This window comes from Mirounga leonina, unplaced genomic scaffold (genome assembly GCF_011800145.1).
Source record: "Mirounga leonina isolate KUSES-001 unplaced genomic scaffold, KU_Mleo_1.0 Mir_195, whole genome shotgun sequence".
Classification (NCBI taxonomy): Eukaryota; Metazoa; Chordata; class Mammalia; order Carnivora; family Phocidae; genus Mirounga; species Mirounga leonina.
The window spans coordinates 11,146,960-11,169,525 of NW_023270490.1; the positions used below are offsets into that span (position 1 = coordinate 11,146,960).

At 56.2% G+C, this 22,566-nt stretch overlaps 1 protein-coding gene across 1 annotated transcript; it reads left to right on the top strand.

Annotated features, from left to right (window-relative positions):
• Nucleotides 1-34: 34 nt before the first annotated feature.
• On the top strand, nucleotides 35-21,883 carry SS18L1 (SS18L1 subunit of BAF chromatin remodeling complex). Its single transcript, XM_035025519.1, has 10 exons — nucleotides 35-2,820; nucleotides 3,537-3,621; nucleotides 4,981-5,125; nucleotides 5,667-5,864; nucleotides 6,702-6,866; nucleotides 7,196-7,300; nucleotides 8,181-8,273; nucleotides 16,095-16,214; nucleotides 18,462-18,589; nucleotides 19,054-21,883. Exons 1-10 carry the CDS (start codon nucleotides 2,651-2,653, stop codon nucleotides 19,078-19,080), a joined length of 1,236 nt encoding a protein of 411 aa, XP_034881410.1. The 5' UTR covers nucleotides 35-2,650; the 3' UTR covers nucleotides 19,081-21,883.
• The last annotated feature ends 683 nt before the right edge of the window (nucleotides 21,884-22,566 follow it).

The following is a 22,566-nucleotide window of genomic DNA, read 5'->3' on the forward strand; positions in this document are numbered from 1 at the left end:
CACACACACACATACCTCAGGATAGGTAATTTCTCCTCAGAAAGTTTCACTCAGGATTGGTCTTATCTCCTCAGGAAGCCTCCCCTCGGGATCAGGCTATTTCGCCTCCACTGTTTGCCAACTTCTGGCCTGTGTGGAGAAGCTCAATGCCATGGTTTCTCAGTCCATTCTTTGTTAGGATCTCTCTTTGTCCTCAATGTTTCTGGCAAGCTGGCCCCTTGGAGAACATTCTAATCTGGAAATTTATATTCTTCAGTTCTGAGAAAACACATTGCAGATTTTTCTCCCTGTGTTCTTTTTCTGGATGTCCGGGAAGAATTGTTTCTTGCCACTTGGCTGGCTTGTTTTTCTAATTTTATTGCCTTTTCTGTTTTCTACTTTAGTCTTTTTAATTTGCTTTCCAGGAGTTTCCCTCAACTTTTTTTCCAATCCTTCCATTGATTGTCTTTGCTTTGGTCACTACAGAAATAACCCAGAGTTCTGTTTCGTTCTATCTCTGTTGTGTTTAACAGTGTCTTTTATTAACGGCACAATCTTTTTTGCTTCTGGGGATATTAACACTGCTTGTGTGCTTCTTTCTTCTTGTTTTTGTGAGTTTCTTTCTGGTGTGGTCTTCCATCTCCCCCAGGTGAGCCCTCTGTGGCCTTGGCTTGTCTAGACCACAGGCTTCCCAGGAGCACTCTCGTTGAGGGCCTGGCCCAGGGCAGGGCTCACGTGCTCGGGGTTGGCCTGTGGTGTCACTGGGGGCGCTCTCTGGCCTTCAGTACCCTGGCCCTACCTCATACCTTCTTGTCTGCCTCCCGCCAGCCTCTGGGTTCCTATGTGGCTGTCTCACAGCTGGCGCCCTAGGGTCTGGTCTGCTCATTCACTTCTCTCTTGTTTGCCGCCCTCCACTTCTGGAACCCTGCTGCTGGCCCTGCTGCCTCAGCCCTTCGCTGCTCATAGCCTGTTGTGTCCCTTACTCACGGGGGTCGCCAGGGTCTAGAGGTCAGGGCATCCAGTCCACTGTCTTTCACCCACCTCGGCCTGGCCTCTGTTCAGAGCGTTTTTCACTTCATGGAGATCGTGCTCTGTCCCTTGCTTTTTCCTCTTCTCACCCTTACAGTGGAACGTTTCCTCATGCTTCTAAAAACCGTAGGAATGTGTACGATGGCCAGTTTGGCCCGTTTGTGTAAGTGACACTGTCATTCACCATTTAGCTTCTCCCTGTGTTTGAGTGTTAAGAATGATGCTGAAATGAGCATCCTGAGCATAAAACATGTCAGGTCAGTGGTGTATGTCCTTGGAGGCAAATTCCTGCCCAGGAATTTCTGTCAGGGAAGCTGAAGCCTTATAAGGGAGCTTCTAGAGGGAAAGGAAGGTCTTTCATGGTTGTTTCCCTTCATCTGGACAAAGAGTCGTAACGTGCCCTTTCACAGTCAGTGCCCCCGAACCTGCCCACAGGTAGCCGCTGGGCCCACGGTGCCACCCTCCGGTTCTCCCATCCGGGCAGGCTCCTCAGCCAAGGTGGGAGTTACTGACCCCCATGCTCTCCGCAGTGGGGACAGGACAGAGCTCTAACTTAAAACAGCGAGAGAGACCGACCCCTGGGTCGCAGAGGTCGCTTGCGGGGCCTCAGGATGGACTCGGCCTTGCAGCAGGGTGGGGCCGGGCCCTCTGCGCCTTGGTCTCCCCTCCGTGGACAGGTTTGGGCCCCAAGCTCTGTAGGAGCAGGACTCTGAGGTCGGAGAGCAGTGAGGGGCTGACGGTGCCCAGGGAGGAAGGGTAGTTGCCCCTCCAGCCGGTGGCAAGCAGGTGGGCCCCTCCTCTCACTCAGGGGCCTGCAGAGCTGAGCTTGCCCAGAAGAACCTGCACCGCGGTGACCAGGCACAATTTGTGGAGGGCAGAACGCATAGATTGTTCTTTTAGCACACGTTTCTGAATAAAGAGCTCTTTGTGGAAAGCAGCGTTTGCCTTGGGCCCAGTTCTGCCTCTCCTTGCAGAGGGCAGAAGCTGGTTACATGCACAGGTGGCGAATGAGCCGGATCTTGCCTCCACAGCCGGGTGGAGAAGGCTGTACTCTGTGCCCTCCCTAGTCCTGAATGCTGACCAGACCCCGGGCCGGCAGGGCGGGCTGGCCAGGGCTGCCTGACCTTACCGCCCACCCGGCCGGCGCAGCCCTACTGTGCTTCCGCCGCTCCCGTAGGCCCTCCTCCCTCTCGCGCTTCTTCCTCACCTCCTCCTGGGTCTCCCCAGGCCATCCCAGGGGCTGCCCGCCGGGTGGCCATCCCGAAAAGCCGGCTCTTTGGGGTCTTCGTGATGCTCTGCAGGGCTGTGAGCGGCCTCTCAGGAGGGACTGCCTGTGGCCATGATGTGGGGCTCTCCAGACAGGAACTCAGGGTTCCAGGGCCCACCCTAGCAGGCAGATGTACTGTGGTCAAGGGCCCGAGACAATGGGGAGTCCTGTGGGCTGTGGGTTTTCCTCTGCTGCGTGAGAGAACCTGGAACCTGACCCTGGGCTTGTGGGGGGACGGACCCTGACACGTGGAAGGCCACGCGTAGCACAAGGATGTGGGAAGTGTTCGGTCCTGCTGGCCAGGGTGATGTGGAAGAGTTAGCGTTCTCTATCTAGAACACCTGCACGCTGGTGACAGTTACCGTCGCGTACCTAATGGCGCGACTCCGGCAGGCGCCCCGTTGCAACCCCCCGGCCGGACACCACAGACCCATCTGTGTCCCGTGTTCACGTCTGCTTCCCCTTCAGATGCTGGATGAGAACCACCACCTGATACAGTGTATCCTGGACTACCAGAGCAAGGGCAAGACGGCCGAGTGCACCCAGTAAGTGGCCGTCAGGCTCTGGAGGTCACCCTCAGAGGATGGCTCCCCAAGGAGGGGGAGAAGGTTTGGAGGGACATGGAAGTGTGGGAGGAGAGGGTACCGCTGGCGGACATGCCGGGGCACAGTGAGCTCCTCCGGGTAGGGCCTTGTGTGACCCCCCAGGGCTGGACGCAGAATAGGTGCATGAGCCAGCTGTCTGAGGCCCCCAGACGTGTGACGCATGTGAGCAGCCACCACGTGCCTGGGGGCTTTCCCCACCCCACCCCCGGCCTGTTCGGGGGAACCTCTTCAGGGGTGCGGAGGTACCGAGTCCGCCTGGTGTCAGGGTCCGATGGAGGAGGCCTCGTTCTCTGGTACCCCTTCCTGTGCCTCCCTCAGTCTCTGTCTTGGGCCTCCTCGTGCCTCCTCATGCCTTCTGCCCCCTCCTCCCACTCCCATCCTCTGAACAGACCTGCTGACACCTCTCCCTTGGCCACCGCCTTGGGGTCTTTCAGCGTGTTGTCATCAGACAGGATCCCACTCAGGACTCAGGCTGGACCCTGTTCCCTGCCTGGCCCTGTCCTGGACCACAGAGCACTCTTGCCTGCCCTGTCCCTGGGCATTGTCAGGGGTCCACGTCCCCCGGGGGCTTCGCTGCAAGGCCAGGCTGCCCTGGGTGCACGTTGTCAGATGGGCCTGCAGCCTCCTCTGCCTCACCGTGTGCCCCCGACCTGCAGGTACCAGCAGATCCTGCACCGGAACCTGGTCTACCTGGCCACGATCGCGGACTCCAACCAGAACATGCAGTCCCTGCTCCCTGCCGTGAGTGCCCACACACGGGGGACAGTGGGCCCCACCCTTGCCCAGCGCAGTCAGGCACGGCCTCAGACTGCCAGTTCGGGGAGCAGACGTCTGAGCGCGTTACCTAGAGTAACCAAGTAACAGACAGAGGCATGGGAAGGGGGCGGGAGGCCAGTCAGACAGAGCCTGGAGTGCGCTGGTCAGAATCGTGACATCAGTTTCTTTAGCAAAGGGAGGTGACCCCGAGGAACCAAACCTAGAAATGGTGGGAGGCAGGTCTCAGGAGGACAGGAAGTGGCTCAGGGATTCTTGCTCTTTATCGCGGGCCCTGAGCGCGATTGGAACGGTGGTGGCCCAGGAACGGACACTGCTCTGATTTAGCAGCAAAACTGTACCCGGTGCAGGGACACTTTCAACGTCAGTGTAAATGGTCTGGTGTCTAACTTTTTTAAACCCATTTTCCCGAAATCAAATCACTGCTGCAAAGGCAAGGTCCGGCAGAGGCTGCCTCCTGCCTGGGGAATAGGAAGGCACAGCCCCAAGAGGGCCCGGCCTGCATTGACCGTGGTGGGCACAGAGGTTTCGGGACAGTCCTGTCACCGGGAACAGCTTATCCCTCGATGCCCCCGAGTCCCCTGGAACGTGACAGCATAAGTGTCAGGAAGTGTTTTGCTGATAAAATCGTTAAAACAACTTGCTTGGCCTATGAAATTGCAACTCCTCACCCTAGAGATACCAGTGGATCCTGGTGGGAACTTTGTTTTCTCAGCCGGGTCCAGGCAGCATGTGTGTCCGACGCTTCGGAGCTGCTGTATGGTCTAGATCTAGGAGATGAGGGTGCAGGGGTCACTCAGTCCCGTCACCCTCCACATCTGATCAGAGTTGGGCTTGCGCAGGCAGGGCACACGGAGAGGAGGAGCGATGGGAATGCCAGTGCTAAGACCCAGGGCAGTCAGTGCAAAGGCCCTGGGGCGTGGGGTGGTGTGGATGAGGGACACACAGAATCCTGGCCAGCTGAGGCCAAGGGGGAGGGGCGGGGGTGTGGAGTGAGATGAGGTAGATGCAGTCTGGTGGGCTGGCGAGCTGGCTCCCTGTAGCTCCAATAAAGAGGACCTATCTTTGAATTTCCAAGTTTGTGTTGACTTAAGTTCTGAACGTTCACACAAGAATGCTTGGTGTATCATGTCCTTGGCCTGAGATGTTTGGGCCTAGTCACTCGCAGTCATCTGGTCAAATGTGAGAGCAACAGGGGATTATAGACATTTGCCAAGTGGCCATGAAATGAGGGGGCAGATCTCATGGGCTGCCAAATCCCTGGAGGGCTTCAGGTGGTTCTTCTCTGGGTTAACCATCCTCCCTGTTACTCCCTGTTGCCTGCAGCCGCCAACCCAGAACATGAACCTGGGCCCTGGAGCACTGTCCCAGAGCAGCTCCAGCCAGGGCCTGCACTCCCAGGGCAGCCTCAGCGATGCCGTTGGCACGGGCCTGCCCCCGGCCTCCCTCATGCAGGGCCAAATCGGGAACGGTGAGTAGCCCTGAGCCCGTCAGGGTGGGGGTTGGGTCCTGGCAGCACGTCACCCGCTCGGGCTTCCAGGTGGCTGGCTGTCTCAGCAGATACCCCGTGCCCTGCAGAGCTAAGTGTGGGACCTGTCTCCTCCCAGAGGTCCTGGCTGCCGGCCAGCTGCCATGCCCGGGCGCCCGAGCACGGGGGGTAACACGCAAAGGGAATAAAGCACTCTAGATCGTCTACTCTGCTTTGACACGGCCACGTGATGGCCACCTCAAATGGACGCGTGGGGTTCCATGTGGATTTTTTTAAACAAGAACAGAAAGGTTACCTTTGGAGAAGGAGCTACCGATAGCCGTCGGGATGGCGAACGGGCGAGTCCTCTGCATGGTCGGCACGTGTGCTCGTTTCTTTGTTCATCACTTAATCCTTTACTTCATTTGTGGTGCTGTTGACCGTGGGTTCGCCTCCCTCCCCACGATCACGTGAAGGAACTCGGGATGTCTGGCAACAAGGCCGGTCTTCCATGGGGTCAAGGCCCTCCTTGTGCTCCTGGCAGGTCCAAACCACGTGTCCATGCAGCAGACAGCTCAGAGCACGCTGCCCACCACCTCCATGAGTATGTCAGGCAGCGGCCACGGCTCGGGGCCTGGCTACAGCCACTCGGGACCCGCCTCGCAGAGCGTGCCCTTGCAGGGCCAGGGCGCCATCGGCAACTACGTGTCACGGGCCAACATCAGCATGCAGTCCAACCCAGGTACCACCCTGCTCCGCCCTAGGGCACCACCCCAGCCCCCAGGACTCCTACCCAACCCCGGGACGGTCCCTGGGGCCCTCTGAAATGTGTGCAGGCTGTGCACAAGGTGCTGGGGGCTTCTGAAGTGCCGGGGACCCTGGGTCCGGCTCTGTGGAGGGATTCCCGCTGTTCCCTGTGGCAGCTCCAGGGAAGTCTCTGCCGAGGGGTGACCCCTGCCTGGGAGACGGAGCCAGGCTCACCTAGGATTGGGGGCGGCGTAGGCAGGGTGTGGGGCCACAGACGCTGGGCCACGGGGTCCCCGTGGGCCGAGCACGGGGCGCTGAGCAGCAGGTAGCATCGGGCCCAAATGCAGATGTCCCCGAGCGTCAGGCGCCGGAGTTCAAAGGCTTAATACAGAAAAGGGAGAACGCATGGTATCTCCTCCGTTTATTTTTACTATCGATTATATCCTGAAAACGAGGATATTTTGGATATAATGAGTCAAATAAAATATATTACTAAAATAGATTTCACCTGTTTGCTTCTGTCATTTGACATGGTTCTCCTCCCATCCCATCGCATAGTGCTGCCCTAGTGGGTTCTGAGCAGGGGTGGCACGACTGGATGGGCCAAGGGGCAGAGGCTGCCCACCGAGAGCCTCAGAGGCCCAAGTCTCGGGGGCGGGCACAGGCCTGGCTCCTCTGGGACCAGCCTTGGGGACGTGGGAGGAGAGGACTCGAGTTTTTCCCGTGCGTGGAGGCGGCCTGGGAGAAGGGTGCCGTCGGGGTCTGGGGTGAGGGGTGAGGGTGCCTGCCCGGGGAGCTTCTCGGGGTTATTCGGCTCTGTCGTGTCGCCCAGTGTCCATGATGCACCAGCAGGCAGCCTCGTCCCACTACAACTCGGCACAGGGCGGGAGTCAGCATTACCAGGGCCAGTCGTCCATCGCCATGATGGGCCAGAGCGGCCAGGGGAGCAGCATGATGGGGCAGCGGCCCATGGCGCCCTACCGGCCCTCCCAGCAAGGTAATGCCCGCGCTGTGCCGTTCTCCCTGAGCAGCGCTTAGTGTCGAGCGAGGAGGTTGAGGGTCCGGAGCCGCGTGGGGCTCACGGAACGGGGAGGGTTGAGAGCTATGCTGCTGCCGGAGGCGGACCAGGCTCGAGCCGCTGTAGGGGTGGAGTCGGGCGCAGGGTCCGAAGCAGGGGCTGGGGAGGTCGTGTTTGTGAGTACCAAGTCCAGGGTACCCGGCTGGACGTGGGGGAGAATTCCCGGGTGCCGGGGGGCCATCGCGGGGGTCCTCCGGAGACAGAACAGCGTCCTGAGTGAACGCCCCATGTGCGCTGCCCGCCCCCAGGGTCGTCCCAGCAGTACCTGGGCCAGGAGGAATACTACGCTGGCGAGCAGTACGGCCACGGCCAGGCCGCCTCGGAGCCCATGGGCCAGCAGTACTACCCTGACGGTGAGGCCCGCGCCCGCGCCGGCGGCGACACCGGGGTCGCGGAGGCTACTGACCGCTGCCCTCCGCGCGCTCCCGTTCAGACCTGCCGCCCCGACTTCTGCCAGCGCAGCCCCCGGGGCCCCCGCGCCCGAGTGTGTCTGGGGACGAGGGTGAGGGCTGGCCTCTGCCGAGAGAAGCTGCCGGCTCAGCCCACAGCTGCTCACGGACGTGAGGCTCCTCGCCCCCCTTCCAGAGGGCAGCCGGGGTTACAGCTGGATGAGTAGGTGCACAAAACTGTTTCAAAAGAGGGACGCAAGCATCATTGTGAAACGCCTTCAGGAAGGGGACGAAGCTGAGCTGGCTGTTTGTAGCTGCTGCTCAGTCTCTGCAGATGGTTTTCCTTCCACGCTCACCTTTCAGTCATTTTAAATCGCCCCAGGGTTTGTGGAGGTGGCATAGAGGATGGGTGGGATTTGGGGAGGGGGGCGACACTAGGCAGGGAGCGTATGTGAGGTGGGGGGGCTGAGGCCAGCGCGGGGCTGTCCCCCAACAGAACAGTGGCCAAGTCCTCCTGAGGGTGCACGGTGCCCCCCAGCAGCACCCCCGGGAGCCAGCAGCAGGATGGCAGTGCCGGCGGAGCTTGTCACGTGCTGGGCACTGGATGCGCCCTCTCTGTATATGCCGTGACTAATGGACTCCTCACGCTCACCCCACAAGTAGGGGCTGCATCTCAGAGGGAGAGACGGAGGCCGGGAGGTGGTAGGAAGCTCCTTCGTGGGCTTAGTGCAGGGAAAATGGATCCAGGTCCGGGTCTGGACGTTCCTGAGCCGACAGCGTTGCCCATTCAGTTTACGGCCGTCTGGGCCTCCGCTGACTGCACGTGGCCTGTGTGTGCCCGCAGGACACGGCGACTACGCCTACCAGCAGTCATCCTACACGGAGCAGAGCTACGACCGGTCCTTTGAGGAGTCCACGCAGCACTACTATGAGGGCGGTAAGGAGCGCAAGGGCCGCGCGGCGAGCTCCGAGTCAGACGCGCACCCGCGGCAGGTGGTGCGGGGCTGTGTGAGGCCGCGTGTACTCGCGGAGGCGGCAAATGCAGGCCGCGGAACACGTCCCCGTTCACGACGCAGGCGGGTGGAGGGGGCTTGACTGGCCGCGTGGGGGTCGCAGGGGCCCAGACTCCACCATCGGGCTCGGCTGGGCAGCGTGGGGCTTGTGAGCTCGGTTGAACGCCCTCAGGAGCTCCAGACTCGGTCGGGGAGGCTCAGGCACCGCGCGCCCCTCCTGAGCCAGCCGGCCAGTGCCCGTGGACTGTGTGGCTTCCTTGGGTTCGGCCCGGGCATTTCTTCAAACCCCTGCTGGCCAGATAGAGCCTACAGCAGCCCCCAACCCCCCCCAACCCCCGCGGCATTCCTCAGTGGTGCTGCCCTGGGGGCTGTCCGGGGCTGTCCAGCAGAGGTGGCGTGAGGCGGGGAGGAGAGAGGCCGGCTGTAGCAACAGAAAGCCCGTGACTGGCACGCGCCCGTTTCCCCGCTGCAAGTACTCCCACCTGCGCCGCCGTCCGGCCTCCAGCGTGAGGTCAGCACACACGCAACGGGGAGGAAATCTGCACATCCGCTTCTCGGCGGGGTCCCCAGAGAGCAAAGGTACTTCCCCCTGTCCTTGGGAGACCCCAAGAGAAGAGAAAACCGTAAAGTCACGGGCAGCGGGCTCAGCCCTGGCTTCCTGGTCCAGGCGTCCAAAGTGGGCACAGCGTGAGGGTTGGTAGCAGGGCCCCCAGGGAAGGAAACACGAGCAATAAACATGAGATGGGCAGCTTGTGAATCCACATGTTTTGGATGGCTTTTTTTAAAAGAGTTACGCTAAGAATACAACAAAATTTGCCGTTGGAACCATTTCTGAGTGTATAGTTGAGTAGCATGAAACGCATTCACATCATCCGTCTCCAGAACTCGCCCCCGTCAGACCCTGGCTCCCGGGCCGCCCCCGGCACCCCCTGCTCTCCTGTCTATCTCTGCACGTGATGTCCCTAGGTCCTTACGTAAGTGGGACCCTACATGTTTGTCATTCTGACTGGCCTGTGTCGCTGGGCGTGACATCCTTGAGTTCACGGGTGTGGTAGCAGATGTCAGGATTCCCTTTCGAGGCAGAATTGTATTCTGTTGTGTGGATGCACCATGGTTTGCTCATCCATTCAACTGTCAACGGACCCTTTTGGGTCGCTTCTATGTCTTGGCTGTTGTGAATCCTGCTGCTGGCAACGTGGGTGTGCAAATCTGTCTTCAAGTCCTTGCTTTCATTTCCTTTGTGTTAATGCCCAGGAGTAGAATTATGGATCGTCAGGTGATTCTGTGCTTAATTATTTGAAGAACTGCCAGAAGGTTTTAAACGCACAGTTTCGTTTTTTAGTTACAATGTTAGGAGATTGTAGGACATTTGGAGACTACAGGAGAATCGCCCAGAAGGCTGTGCTGGGGTCAGTTACAAGTGTTTCCCAGCAATGGCTTCCCAGGTCCCCATGTTTGGGTACCACTCACTGACATGGCTCAGACGCAGCCTTCTTGTCCCAGGGAGTCTGGCTCTGAGACCCCGAGATGGCCTGTGTCTGGTGCCGTCACCCAGTGAGGCAGGTCTTCCCCCGACCCCAGCAGCTGCCCATGTTGGCCCCTCCTGTTCCCAAAGCTGGTGCAATGACCTGGCCGTCACCCCTGGCTGGATTTGAAGCCTGATAATGGATATAGAACAAGAGAACCAAAACATAGCACCATCTCAAAGTAAAATTATTTATGAGTAATTCGATGTTCCTTATCATTCTTAGGAACTGATTAAGTGTTGGCCATTCGTAGTGAACAGGTAACGCTTCCTTCCTGCCTTCGCAGTCGCCACAACTGCCCTTGGTCTTGCCTTCTGTTAACGACCACAGTAAACTCGCCAGTGATCCCACCTGTGACCACCTTGGCCCTTCCCCCATCCACACAGTTTCCCCAGATGTTGTTCTTCTCCAGTCACACCTAGGCTGCTTCTCATCTCAGCTTCCACTCTTGAAGACGGGTATCCGCGAACATTCTCTGGGTGCATCACATCCCCTCACCTTGGACCATTCCTGAGACAGGACCCTGGCCTAATGGCAGCTCTGCAGGCGCTTGACTGTGCTGGCCGGCCCATGTCACTGACATGAGTATGGGAGGTTCGAGGGACCGCAGGCTGACCGGGGAAAAGATGTGCCCGCGTCGGGCAGCAGAGCCCAAGCAGCCTCCCTGGATGGTGCTTGGACAGGGCGCGTGAGGGGCCGGCCCTCGCAGCGGGAGACCTGCGGAGAGGCTGCAGCCAGGGGCCATGCTCCAGAGGGGACATCCTGGGGGGAGCGCTCCTGTCCTGGGGAGAGCACTCAGCAGCCCGGCTCAAGCCCAGCGGCCCATTGCTGCAGGGCACTGACCCACTGCCTGTAGCCAGCAGCTGCCGGTGACGGTTAACCAGGTACGCCAAGCAGGGGGCCCTACGTGGCTAAAAACCTGTGTGTCTGGGACGTTTGAAATACAATTCAGTGTGTAAAAGGTAGAGTTTGGCGTGCTCGGGTGTCTGCACTGCTGTTCTCAGCCTGCCGGGAAGAGGTGCACCGCCCCGGGGCCATCTGGAGCTTCTCCGGCAAGCGAAGCGCTCCTCCATCAGCCCTGCCCTCTCTGCTCCTCCCTGGATGCCAGTGCTCAGCCTTCCCCACCAGGAGGGGCCTCTGCTTACCTCCAGCACCGCTGTATCCAAGCGAGGGTCCGAGGCAGAAACGATTACCCCGAAGACAAGCTCAGGATGTGCCTTTTGAACTTCGAAGTGCGCATTTTTATACCTTCATTTTTGGGTTACATGTTCTTGCCTTCTGTGATTGATGGAAAGTTTGCTAAAACACTTAGTAATCTCTTCTAAGGCAAGCGTGGCAGATGGCATGGTTTCCTCCTGAATCTGGAAGCGTTTTGTTCCGTCTTGTTAATTGGACCCCTACTTGGGACTCCCCAAACTTGTGTTACGAGGCCAGGTCACCCCACAGTGGGTGGCATTGCCAGGTCTTGCTGAGAGGCAGATGGTGTTGTGCTTTGAGAAGACAGATGTGCATAAGTGGCCTGTGGCCCCACGGAGGTGGAGGGTGTCAAGTGGAAGCAATGAGGGGGTGGATGGAAGCCAAAACAAAGACGTTTCCAGGAATTACGTTAATGCCACAGCGGGATACGGAGCCTTGTGGAGCACAGGTGGCTGGTGCTGGGGTTTTCACGGGAAGTGGCATCTGACAGGAGCCCTGTGTGGTCCCCCAGAATGAGGGGGCGCTGGCGTACAGAGGGCCGGTGCCAGGAAGGGGCCAGGGCACGGTAGGCCAAGCCGGGCAGGATCAGGGCACGAGGGGCCGACTGAGCCAGACAGACCCAGGTCGCCATCAGGGGCCCTGCCAAGCACACCACGGACCCTTGGGCATCCTGTTGCACTTTGTCGCTGTGAGGTTTGCGGTAGCAAAGACTGGACGGAGCCTGCATCCACCGTGACATGCCCACCGGTCACTGTGTCTGTTAAAAGCAGCAGAGCTCCCTGTGGGCTGCTGTGGCCGATTCTCCTGGATTGTGCCAAGCGCTCAGGCCAGGTGCCGAGGACCAGGGTGCCAGGGATGCCACCTTGTGTGTGAGACCATGCCTGTTTGCACGTGCACCCCCAAACCAACTCTGGAAAGATACCCAGGACACCAGTAGGAATGGCAGTGGGTGGGGGACGGGGCTGGGGACCTGGCAGGGCTGGAGGTGGCCTTCTTCCCTGAACCTCTTGAAGGGGGGCTGCATTCACTTTTACATTTCTCAGTCACACGAACCTATCTGCCTGTGCAGAAGTTAAAATTAAAAATACTAAACATTACTGGCTGTCACTGAAAATCCAAGTAGCCTGACCTTGTGGCCATGCAGACCCATCCACGCCCCCCAAGCCCCGTGGTCACAGCGCTGTTGTCCTGGGTGTCCCCAGGGTCTTGCCCCACGAGACCGGTGCCCCAGCTGTGGGTGAACATTCAGAAGAGCAGGGACGGCGACTCCTCCCGGATCAGCCCGCGCGTGTCCCTGAGGCACATCCTTGTTTCGAGAAGTAGTTTTTATCGAATGCGTCAGTGAACCGATGGGTCGCTGGTTCCCGTGACCGTTTTGTGTCCACGTTCCTCACGCGGGCCACCTTTCTACTGGGTTTGACTCTGGCTAAGGGAAGGTTTTCCATGGTGTGTGGGAGCAGAGCTTTGGTTCTCAGAGGCATCCCTACGAACATTGTACACCTACTGTGTGCCAGGCCGCAGCTGGGCAGGTGCATGTGAATGAACTTTATCGATTACCATATAAAAAGCGAAAGGGGCTAGAAGGCTGAGAATACTCAGACCAGAACATCTGAAGCCCTGGAGAACCCTGCCGTGTCTCCGTCGCTCTCGTCGGCTAAGATACGCACCGTGCACCGGGGTCCGCGCCACCCTGCGGGAACCACCACCTGGAAGGACGGGCTGGGAGGAAGGACCCCTCAGAGCTCAGGGCCTCCTGGGGCAGGGAGCAAGGAGCAATCGCGGAGACGCGGTGGGTGTGCAGGATCCGCAGGGAAGGGCTCGCCCTGGAGTCAGAGCGCTAGCGCGCTTACTGTTCCTCGCGGCTGCAGTTCAAGTCCCGGTGGAGGGTGCAAGCCTTTACAGCGACCTGTAGCTCTCAGTAAGGCTGCTCCTTAAAAACTACGTCTCCAGGATCTGCTTGTGTGTGTGTGGTTTTTAAGACTTTATTTATTTATTTGATAGAGACACAGCGAGAAAGGGAACAGAAGCAGGGGGAGTGGGAGAGGGAGAAGCAGGCTTCCCGCGGAGCAGGGAGCCCGATGTGGGACTCGATCCCAGGACCCTGGGATCACGACCTGAGCCGAAGGCAGATGCTTCACCAACTGAGCCATCCAGGCTCTGGGGCAAGTTTTGATTTAAAAGAAAGAAAGAGCCAGCTGTAATAGTCCCCTCCCCCATCCTCAGTCTGGCTTCCCGCAGTCTCAGTGACGGGGTCCCCCTGGCGCACGGTCAGAAGGTCAGGTGCACCCTCGCACCGCGTCACCCGCCCTCATCGCTCACGTCACTTCATCCCATCCTCACCTGTCACGGGCGGGTGAGCACAGGACGAGAAGGTGTTTTCCGAGCCAGAGGCCACATTCACCCAACTTTTATCACTGACATCCTGATAGCTGTCCTGCGTCCTTCGCGGTTACTGACACTCCCTGGCTGTGCCCAGGTCACCACTGACCCTGGACCACGCGTGCGTGCGTGCGTGCGGAGGACAGCACACAGGGCGTGCAGACTGTGGCCCTGCCCTCGGCCGCGGGGTCCACGGGGTCTGCGATGGATCCCCCACAGAGAAGGGGGTTGCCATTTGTGGACCGGCCATTCGTGTGCTGTGGGGTGTTGCAGGCAAGTGAAGGCCCCTGGTCCCCCCCACACCCCTCCTGCTGGAGAACTGGGTCTCTCACAGATTGAGGACTGAACCTGTTACAAATTAAAGGCAGTGCAGTTGTCAAAGTTGAGGAACAAAGTCCTCATCAAAAGAAAATGAAACTAGACTTAAATTGGTCTTTTTGTAAAGGTGTTTTGAAAACCGTGAGTGGAACTTAATACCCACACTGCATCTAAACGGCAGCTCTTGAGATCTGCATCAAGAAGACTTTGTAGAGGGCGCCTGTGTGGCTCAGATGGTTAAGCGTCTGCCTTCGGCTCAGGTCATGATCCCGGGGTCCTGGGATCGAGTCCCACATCGGGCTCCCTGCTTCTTGGGAGCCTGCTTCTCCCTCTGCCTCTCTCTCTGTCTCTCATGAATAAATAAATAAAATCTTTTAAAAAAAAAAAAAGACTTTGTAGGAAGACTTGAGAATGGTTGTTGGTACTCTGCCGTAACACTCAGCAATGGCGTGGCGACGCCCTCACTGCGCTCCTCAACCATGTTTCTTACTGTAAGCTTTCTTCCAGAATGAGGCTTTGGGCATGGATGCTGGCTGGCTAGATTTTTGAAAATAAGAATTAAGGCATTTTGGGAGCACCTGGGTGGCTCAGTTGGTTAAGCGACTGCCTTCGGCTCAGGTCATGATCCTGGCGTCCCGGGATCGAGTCTCACATCGGGCTCCCTGCTCGGCGAGGAGCCTGCTTCTCCCTCTAACCCTCCCCCCTCTCATGTACTCTCTCTCTCTCTCATTCTCTCTCTCAAATAAATAAATAAAATCTTTAAAAAAAAAAAAAAAAGAATTAAGGCATTTTGGGAACGCCTCACCGGCTCAGTCGGTGGAACGTGTGGCTCTTGACCTTGGGGCCGTGACTTCGAGTCCCATGTTGGCTGTAGAAATTACTTAAATAAGTAAACTTTTAAAATGTATACGGGTAAATATATGCCTTTAAAAAAAAAAATCCTTTGTAGCACCCGTTTCCTAAAGTCAAAGGAAAAGTCCAGTACAGGTCTGAGCTGAACCTTGTACCTGGCATACACGTTTGCCCCTAAAATGAGTGTGTCCTGAAACTTCCCGGAGTCCTTCCGAGCTGTGTGGACACATGAGCTTAGAGTAAGTGGTCTCTGAGGAGTGTCCTGGTAGCTGCCGCTCACCTCAGCGTGTCCATCAGCCACGGGACTGGAACGTCCCTCAGTTTCCCTTCTGGAGGCCCTGGGGCCATCCTGGGTTGCCGGCCTCCGGGTTTGAGTGTTGGCCCCTGGGCAGCCAGGCGGTGCGCCTCAGTCCCCCATCTGTACAATGGGTGCGCAGTAGTGATTATCTCACGGTGGTAAGGGAAGTACACGGGGTACTTGTCACCTGCTTGGGACACACGGTGGCCTGCAGTCATGTTCCAGAACTGCAGCTAAGGTTTTCCTTACTAGTGAGACAGTATTTCTCACCAGTTTACCTACTAGCCTGTCGACGGAATAAATCTGCAGGAGTAAACACCAAGAGGGGTGCGCGTATAGAACATACTGGGGGTCACTGATCTGTACTGATTCTCAATCCAGGACTCTAAGGGTGTCTCCCGTTTCCTCTCCCACACTGCACGGTGCCCTTTAGCTTCATTTTCAGTGGTGTGTTTTTAGCTGTCTAAGGCTGTTACTGTGTTCTTTTCGCAAGCGAAACCATTGTTGATCAGAGGCTGAAACGTGCTTCCTTCAGAGTCGCTGCTTTGGGCCTGCTTCACGGCCGTCCTGGGACCTAGGCTGTGTGGCGAGAGGTGCCGCAGATGGGGGCACTGAGTGCAGCAGAAATCACTCTCTCAGTTCTGGAGGCCAGAGGTCTGAGCTCCCAAGCGTCAGCAGGGTTGGTCCTTCTGGGGGCTCAGCTGGACGGTCTGCCCCAGACCCCTCTCCCAGCTTCTGGTAGCTCCAGCGGTCCTGGTGTCCTTGGCTCGTAGGCACGTTACTTCACTGTCCGCTTTGGTTGTCATGTGGCTTTCTCCGTGTGTCTGTGTCCAAATGTCCCTCTTCTGATAAGAAGGCTCATTCTAGTCCAGTACAGCGTGCTCTGAACCATTTGCATCTGCAAAGACCTTATTCCAAATAAGACCACGTGCACAAGTACATGAGGTGTGGACTTCAGCGTACCTTTCTGGGGGGCACAGTTCAACCCAAAACCCTTGTACTAGCCTTAAATTGTATTAACTGTTTCATTTTGGCTTATCTTCATATTCGAATTGTTGCGGAAAAGAGACGATCCCAAAGCAAATGAGCTGGTCCAGGGGTTTTCCAAGGGGTCCGCGTCGTGAGGAGCTGTCTCCGTCTCCAGAGACGCACCGTGTGTCTCCTTCCCTCCACAGGAAACTCGCAGTACAGCCAGCAGCAGGCGGGGTACCAGCAGGGCACAGCCCAGCAGCAGGCGGGGTACCAGCAGCAGTACCCCAACCAGCAGAGCTACCCCGGGCAGCAGCAAGGCTACGGTAAGGGGGAGCCGCCTTCCCGCACGGGGCCCCACACACGGTCACGCTGCCGTTCGTGCCGAGGGCGCTTAGTACACTTAATTTTCCAGCAGAGCTGTGTGGACAGCACCTCGTCCCACCACAGTGCCATCGTCCCAGTTCAGAGACTAACAGTGGCACGCTGCCGTGGGCTGAACTCACAGTTCACTCAGGTCTCACTCATGTGCCCTGAGTGTCCTTTTCTGTCCCAGGACCCACCTAGGATCCCCCGTGACATTTAGTTCCACATCTCCTTAGGCTCCCCTGGGCTGGGACCGCATCTGGGAAATCCTTGTCCTTCTGGACTTTGGCGGTCATCAGCAACACTGGGCAGGTGCTTTGTAGGACACCCTCAGGTCGGGCTTGTCTGAGGTTTTTCTCAGGATGAGACTGGGCTGTGGGCTTTGGGAAGACCACGTGGGGGGCCTGTTTTTCTCATCCCACATCAACATGACTTGCCCCTGATATTGACCCTGACTGGTCCCCCCACCATCAAGTTATCCCTTCTTCCTCTCCCTTTCCTAATCTTTGGAAACCAGCCACTGAGTCCAGCCCACATTCAAGCAGGAATTGTCTACATAGACTGTTTGGAATTCTCTGTAAGGCAGAGTAATTAATTAGTGATAAGTTATTAATCATTTATTAATATGTATTTATAGATCTTAATTTTACACATTGGGTTATATTCCAGACTTCTCTGTTTGGTTCACGTTGTCCAGCTTTGCCTCTTGGGAGCTGGAGCTCTTCCAGGCCCTTTGACATGCTCCCATCCTTTTGTTTTTGAGCATTTCCTTATTCTCTGGGACGATGATGCTCTCCGAGCTCTAGCCCTAGAAGCAGCAGGTCTCACAGGACCTCTGGGTTCTCCGGCGGGAGAACTGCGTTAGGGACCAAGAGCCGGGTGCAGGTGGGCGTTTTCTGAGCCACTCCCACACGGTCACCTGAGACAGTCCATGTATGGGTTAGTCTGGCAGCAGCTTCCAGAAGGGCTGGCCCACTCACCGGCTTTTGTTCACCCCACGAGGATTCCCTAAAGTGTGAAGGGGCCAGCAGGCCTTCACAGACTCTGCCGTGGAGCCCGCCAACAAGCATTGTTCTCCAGGCCCATCGGACAGAGAAGTGGACAGAGGGAGCTTTTTGGGCTACAGCAAGCAACAAGGGGAGAGCCCCGTCCACTGGAGATTAGCGGAGTGCAGGCTCAGGATCGTAGCCCGCACATCTGCCCAGTCCTGTGTGGGCCTCGTCCCCCCAGGCAGGTCCACCTGAAACCGTGCAGCCCCGGCCCCTGGCCTGTGGGTCATGTCTGCTGAGAGCCCAGACTGCATAAGGCTCTGCCCGAGTCCTAACCTGCTCCTGAGATGCACGGGGACTGCACTCCCCAGAACCCAAGGTGCCCCGGGGCGGGGGTGGGGGGGTGCTTCTAGATGCTGCTGTCACAGGAGGACAGCTGCCTAAGGTTGCCACCACGTGATGGCCTGGCAAACGATTAGCATTCAGAACACACAGTAGAGCCGTCCTTATGGCCTGAATGAGTATGGGATTAGTTCGTCAAAGGAGTGGGTTCCGGGAGTGTTCATAGAACATCCATGTGTCTGTACCTGAAACATCTTAGTTTAATGTAAATATAAACCTCCATTCACTCACCCATGCAGAGCTGGGCCCCTCTGCGGGAGCTTGTCGGGGGCGGCGGGGCTCTGCCTTCGCACCTCAGGACCACCTGGGAGGCTTTTGAAAAAATAAGATGGCAGGCTGGGCCCCCCCAAGACACGTGAGGTTTCTTGCTGAGCTCACTGGGGACGGTGGTACGTAGGAGGAAGGAAAGCCACAGTTTAAGATTCTTGTTCAACCCGTTGCAACCAGGACTCATCAAATAGCATTGTTTGAAAAATTATTTGGCCTTTATCCGTTCTTTCCAAGGCCTGAATCACCTTAGTTCCCACAGGAATGCCCACCGCCTCTCTCCCGCACGCGAGCAGCAGCTGCTGTGATGCTTAAGTCGCGGGTTTGCAGCGACCACGGTGGCAGATACGCCGCTGGCCGGAAGCCGGCGCAGGTGCGCTGGAGACCGGCCCGGGCCGCACGGGAGCCGCGGGCAGCCTTGGCCACGCGCTCGCTGTGCTTGCGCGGCGTGGGCCGCAGGTTGAGGAGGACCGGGGAGGGTGCTTCAGGCGCTCCCGGAGGGCCGGGGGGTGCCGCGGTGGTTCTCACGGTGCTGGCGTGTGTCCTCAGGGCCTGCCCAGGGAGCCGCCTCGCAGTACTCCGGCTACCAGCAAGGACAAGGCCAGCAGTACGGGAGCTACAGAGCGTCTCAGACAGGCCCGTCGGCCCAGCAGCAGCGGCCTTACGGCTATGAGCAGGCAAGACCCAGCGTGTCTGTGGAGACAGGACCAAGGTTTCTCTCGGGGTCACTCGGAGTAATGCGTGAACGAATGGGCTGCTAGGCTCCCTTCCAGAATGTTAATTCTCTGAGCCCGTGGGGCTTTTAGAAATTACCTCTACACGTTTGCTCACCTGGGTCAGACATGGCTGGCTGAGTGGCTCTGGCCTCAGGGTCCCAGCCCAAGTTTGTGTCCAGCCCTGCTGCTGACCCCTTGGGGGCCCTTACTGGGAGGAGCTGGTGAGGGGCCTCGCTGACCTTCTGATGTCAGTCATTAGCCACAGGCTTGGACGGATGGCCTTCAGAAACCCAGGGGAGAGAGCTGTTTGCTTGCTTGCTTTTCATACCTCCTTCCATCCCTAATCCTGGGTTTGGGGGGAGGGGCCCGTCTTACACTTTTACTCGTGACTGTGGAAGCGTAACCTGTGTTTTGGTCTCTTGCAGGGCCAGTATGGAAATTACCAGCAGTAAGGAAGAAGCGGCTCTTGTTAGAGCCTTGCGGTGGCATGTCCCTCCATGGCTGGTCGGGCTGGTGGCAGTTCTGATGAACTCCGACCTCTTGGTTGCCCTTCGGCCCCACACAGCGTCTGCATGTGAAGCGTGCACATTTCATGCTGGGTATGATGCCAAGCATGCTGGCGAGAGACGGCGCTTTGATGGTGTGACGTATCTGGTGCTGTGTGTAGGATTGTATGTCCATGCAGTGGGGAGGTTGTCTCCTTTTTGTCCCCCCTCCTTGATGTTTCTAGCTAGTGTTAGGGGTCCTCTTGTCATCAGAGTATTCTGTGCCCAGGAATGGGGCACAGCTACAAGATGCCATAGTCCGTGTGTTCACATAAATGGGCCTCAGGTCCGACTCTCCTCACACACTTGTCGAACTGTGGGTTGTAAACTTGTCTTTCACTGGCTACACCGCAGCTGGACACACGCCACAGCCCCTGGATGGCCGCCTCTTCCTGTGCCTCCGTGGGGGGAAGGCATCTTCTATGTCTTGGGTCAGTGTCTGTTACACAATGAAAGGGATAAATATGCTTCATGCGGAGAGGCTGTGAACAGTCTTTCCCAGAGCTCACACATTACCTGTGTCTCTCGCCAATTGTGTTTATCCAAAATGTCCTATGTGTTTGTACTAAAAAGTACAGAGGGATCAATGATTATATTCCAAATAAACGTACAATTAGCCTAACCCAGGGAAGGAAAGAGGGTAGTTTCTGAAGGAAAGAGAGGGCTCTCTGAAATGGCTGGCATTGGCCCTTGTTTATCTGATGGTCACTTATGGGATTTGGATATTTGATATGCCCAATTCTAAATTGATAACTTAAAATATTTATACCAAATTTTCCGAACAGTTTTATATTTTTTTGTTTATTTTATATTATTTTTTGTTTTATATTATTTCTTCCAGGACTTACTTGTTCAGATCTCCAAGCAAGCGTTCCTTTTCTTTTAGAGATATCTGAAATTCAGATCTTATTTTTAAAAAGAATCCCACAAATTTTACTGTGTTCTTCCTAATGAAAAGGAAAGGTTTTATATGGGAAAATTTGAGTAAATTTTACATTCCTAGGACATCAAATCCCATTTAAATTCTACACAAACATTAAAGACAGCTCACTTGGAAAAGTATAGTCAAAAGAAAAACTCTGTATTTCACTAATTAGTAACACAGACATTCTGTCAACTTTTACCTGGACAGTAATACCCACATGAATACTTTAAAAACATCTTCGGATAAATGCTGACATACTTCTAAGAACAACCAAGAAAATAAATAAAAAATCCAATTCTTGATATATCAGGTCTACTGAAAATGATTTTTTAAATTGATAAGTTTCAGAAATGTTTTAAAAGTCTAAAGTAGTTCTTTATCCAGAGCTGTTGAATGGTTTACAGTTTATGAGGTATTTTATGTTGTTTTTGTTTTGTTTTGTTTTGTTGCTTGAATGAATCCTGACAGTCCACACTGGGAAATATGGGGGCAATTACTGTTCCCATTTTACCGATGAAGAACCAAGGCGCAGATTAAAGATTGCCCCAGACGAGTGCCAGTTCTATTCTAGGATATTTTCCCCTCTTCTGTGGGGACAGAATCACGCAAGCACTGGGATAGGAGTGTTTATCTTAGAGGCATATGGGTTTTAAAAACTCTTGACACTGGTAAGGGCTTAGAAATACATATCTATATTAAATTCTGAAATGAGAGTTCTTAATTGCTAAATGACACAGACATTAGCAATTTCATTTAGGGAGGTGTCTCCCTCGCTTCTGTTCTTTCTTGGCAGTTTTGATAGAGCTAATTTGCAAACTCATCAGGGGACTAAAATTCCCCATTGAAAATGTTAAACATTTTAGATAACTGTGAAAGTCGTTTTATTTTTATTCCTTACCAATCTGCGAATATGCCTTTTGTGTGTGTGTGTGTGTGGTTTTTTTAAGTGCTGTATTAATACTTTTTGAAAGAAAAGGACACTTGAACTTATCCCAAAACTTCAATCTGAAATGTCTTACATTAAGAATTTCTTGAATGTTGTGTATATATTTTAAAAAGCACTTTGTGAAATAGTTTGTACATTTATTTCCTAATTTATACATGATTTTTGGTATTAATATATTTAATGATTAATAACAGAATGTTTATTTAATGTGCTGTCCATTTTTATGTAATACTGTGGGGGAAAAGTGATGCCAGCAATTCTTTTTTGTTAAAGATACTACATCTTCTCTTCTGTAATACGTTTGCAAAAGCTTAGGCTAAAGTGAGTTGTTTGTGCAGTGTGTTCGATGGTGCTGTGTTTTTTATGACTGCTTCCACAGAAGGCCAGCGGACATGCGAAGAAGACCTGGACGTTGGCGCTCGTTCTTCCGGAGATGTCCCCGGCCCCCAGCAGGTTGTGGATTTGAGACGTGCCCGTGGGGTCCAGACGTGCTCACAAGCTCCAGCGGCTGCAAGGCCTTGCCCTGGTGCCTGGAGGACTGGGACGCAGGCTGCCGGAAGGCCCCCGGTGCTCGCGGCCCCCGGTCCTGCCAACGGCTGTGCGAGCAGGCGCTCCGAGGGCAGTTCCCCTTTAGCTGCCGCCGCTCCCCTTTAGCTCTGTGGGGCTCTTCCTTCATTTCTATTAAGCGATCGGGTCAGATTCGTCTTATCTGTGAGCACAGTCCCTTTTCTGGAAAACACCCTGTCAGCTCGTTTTTTTCCAGTCAGAGTTTGGCGCCCATAAATTGCTTATGATTTGGTGTAATGTACGAATAAACTGGTTCTTCAAAACCACCCTAACTAGGGAGTTTCTGTGCTTTGTGTTCAGACCAGTGGACCAGCGCCTGATCATGGAGGGGGCAGTGGGCGTCCATCTGAGGGGGAGGCGGGTGCTGACCGGGCGCAGCCAGTGCCTGAAGGGGGGTGTCCGGGTCTGTCTGACGGGGGAGGCCAGTGCCTGAAGGGGGGTGTCCGTGTCTGTCTGACGGGGGAGGCCAGTGCCTGAAGGGGGGTGTCCGGGTCTGTCTGACGGGGGAGGCCAGTGCCTGAAGGGGGGTGTCCGGGTCTGTCTGACGGGGGGGGCCAGTGCCTGAGGGGGGGTGTCCGGGTCTGTCCAACTGGGACGACAGGTGTCTGACGGGAGGCAAGTGCCGGTCTGGCGGAGCAGCAGTTTCCTGACAGGGACAGCCGGTGTCTGACGGGGGAGGCGGGTGTCTGTCCGACAGGCACAGCCGGTGTCTGACGGGGGAGGCGGGCGTCTGTCTGACCGGGCTAGGCTGTCTGTCTGAGGAGGGAGGGAGGTGTCTGAGGAGGGAGGTAGGTGTCTGACGGGGGAGGCGGGCGTCTGTCCGACAGGCACAGCCGGTGTCTGACGGGGGAGGCGGGCGTCTGTCTGACCCGGGGGCGGGGCGGGGGGAAGGGGGCGGGGCCGGGGGCGGGGCAACCAGCGCCTCCAAACCGGCACCTCCTCACAGGCGGAGTCA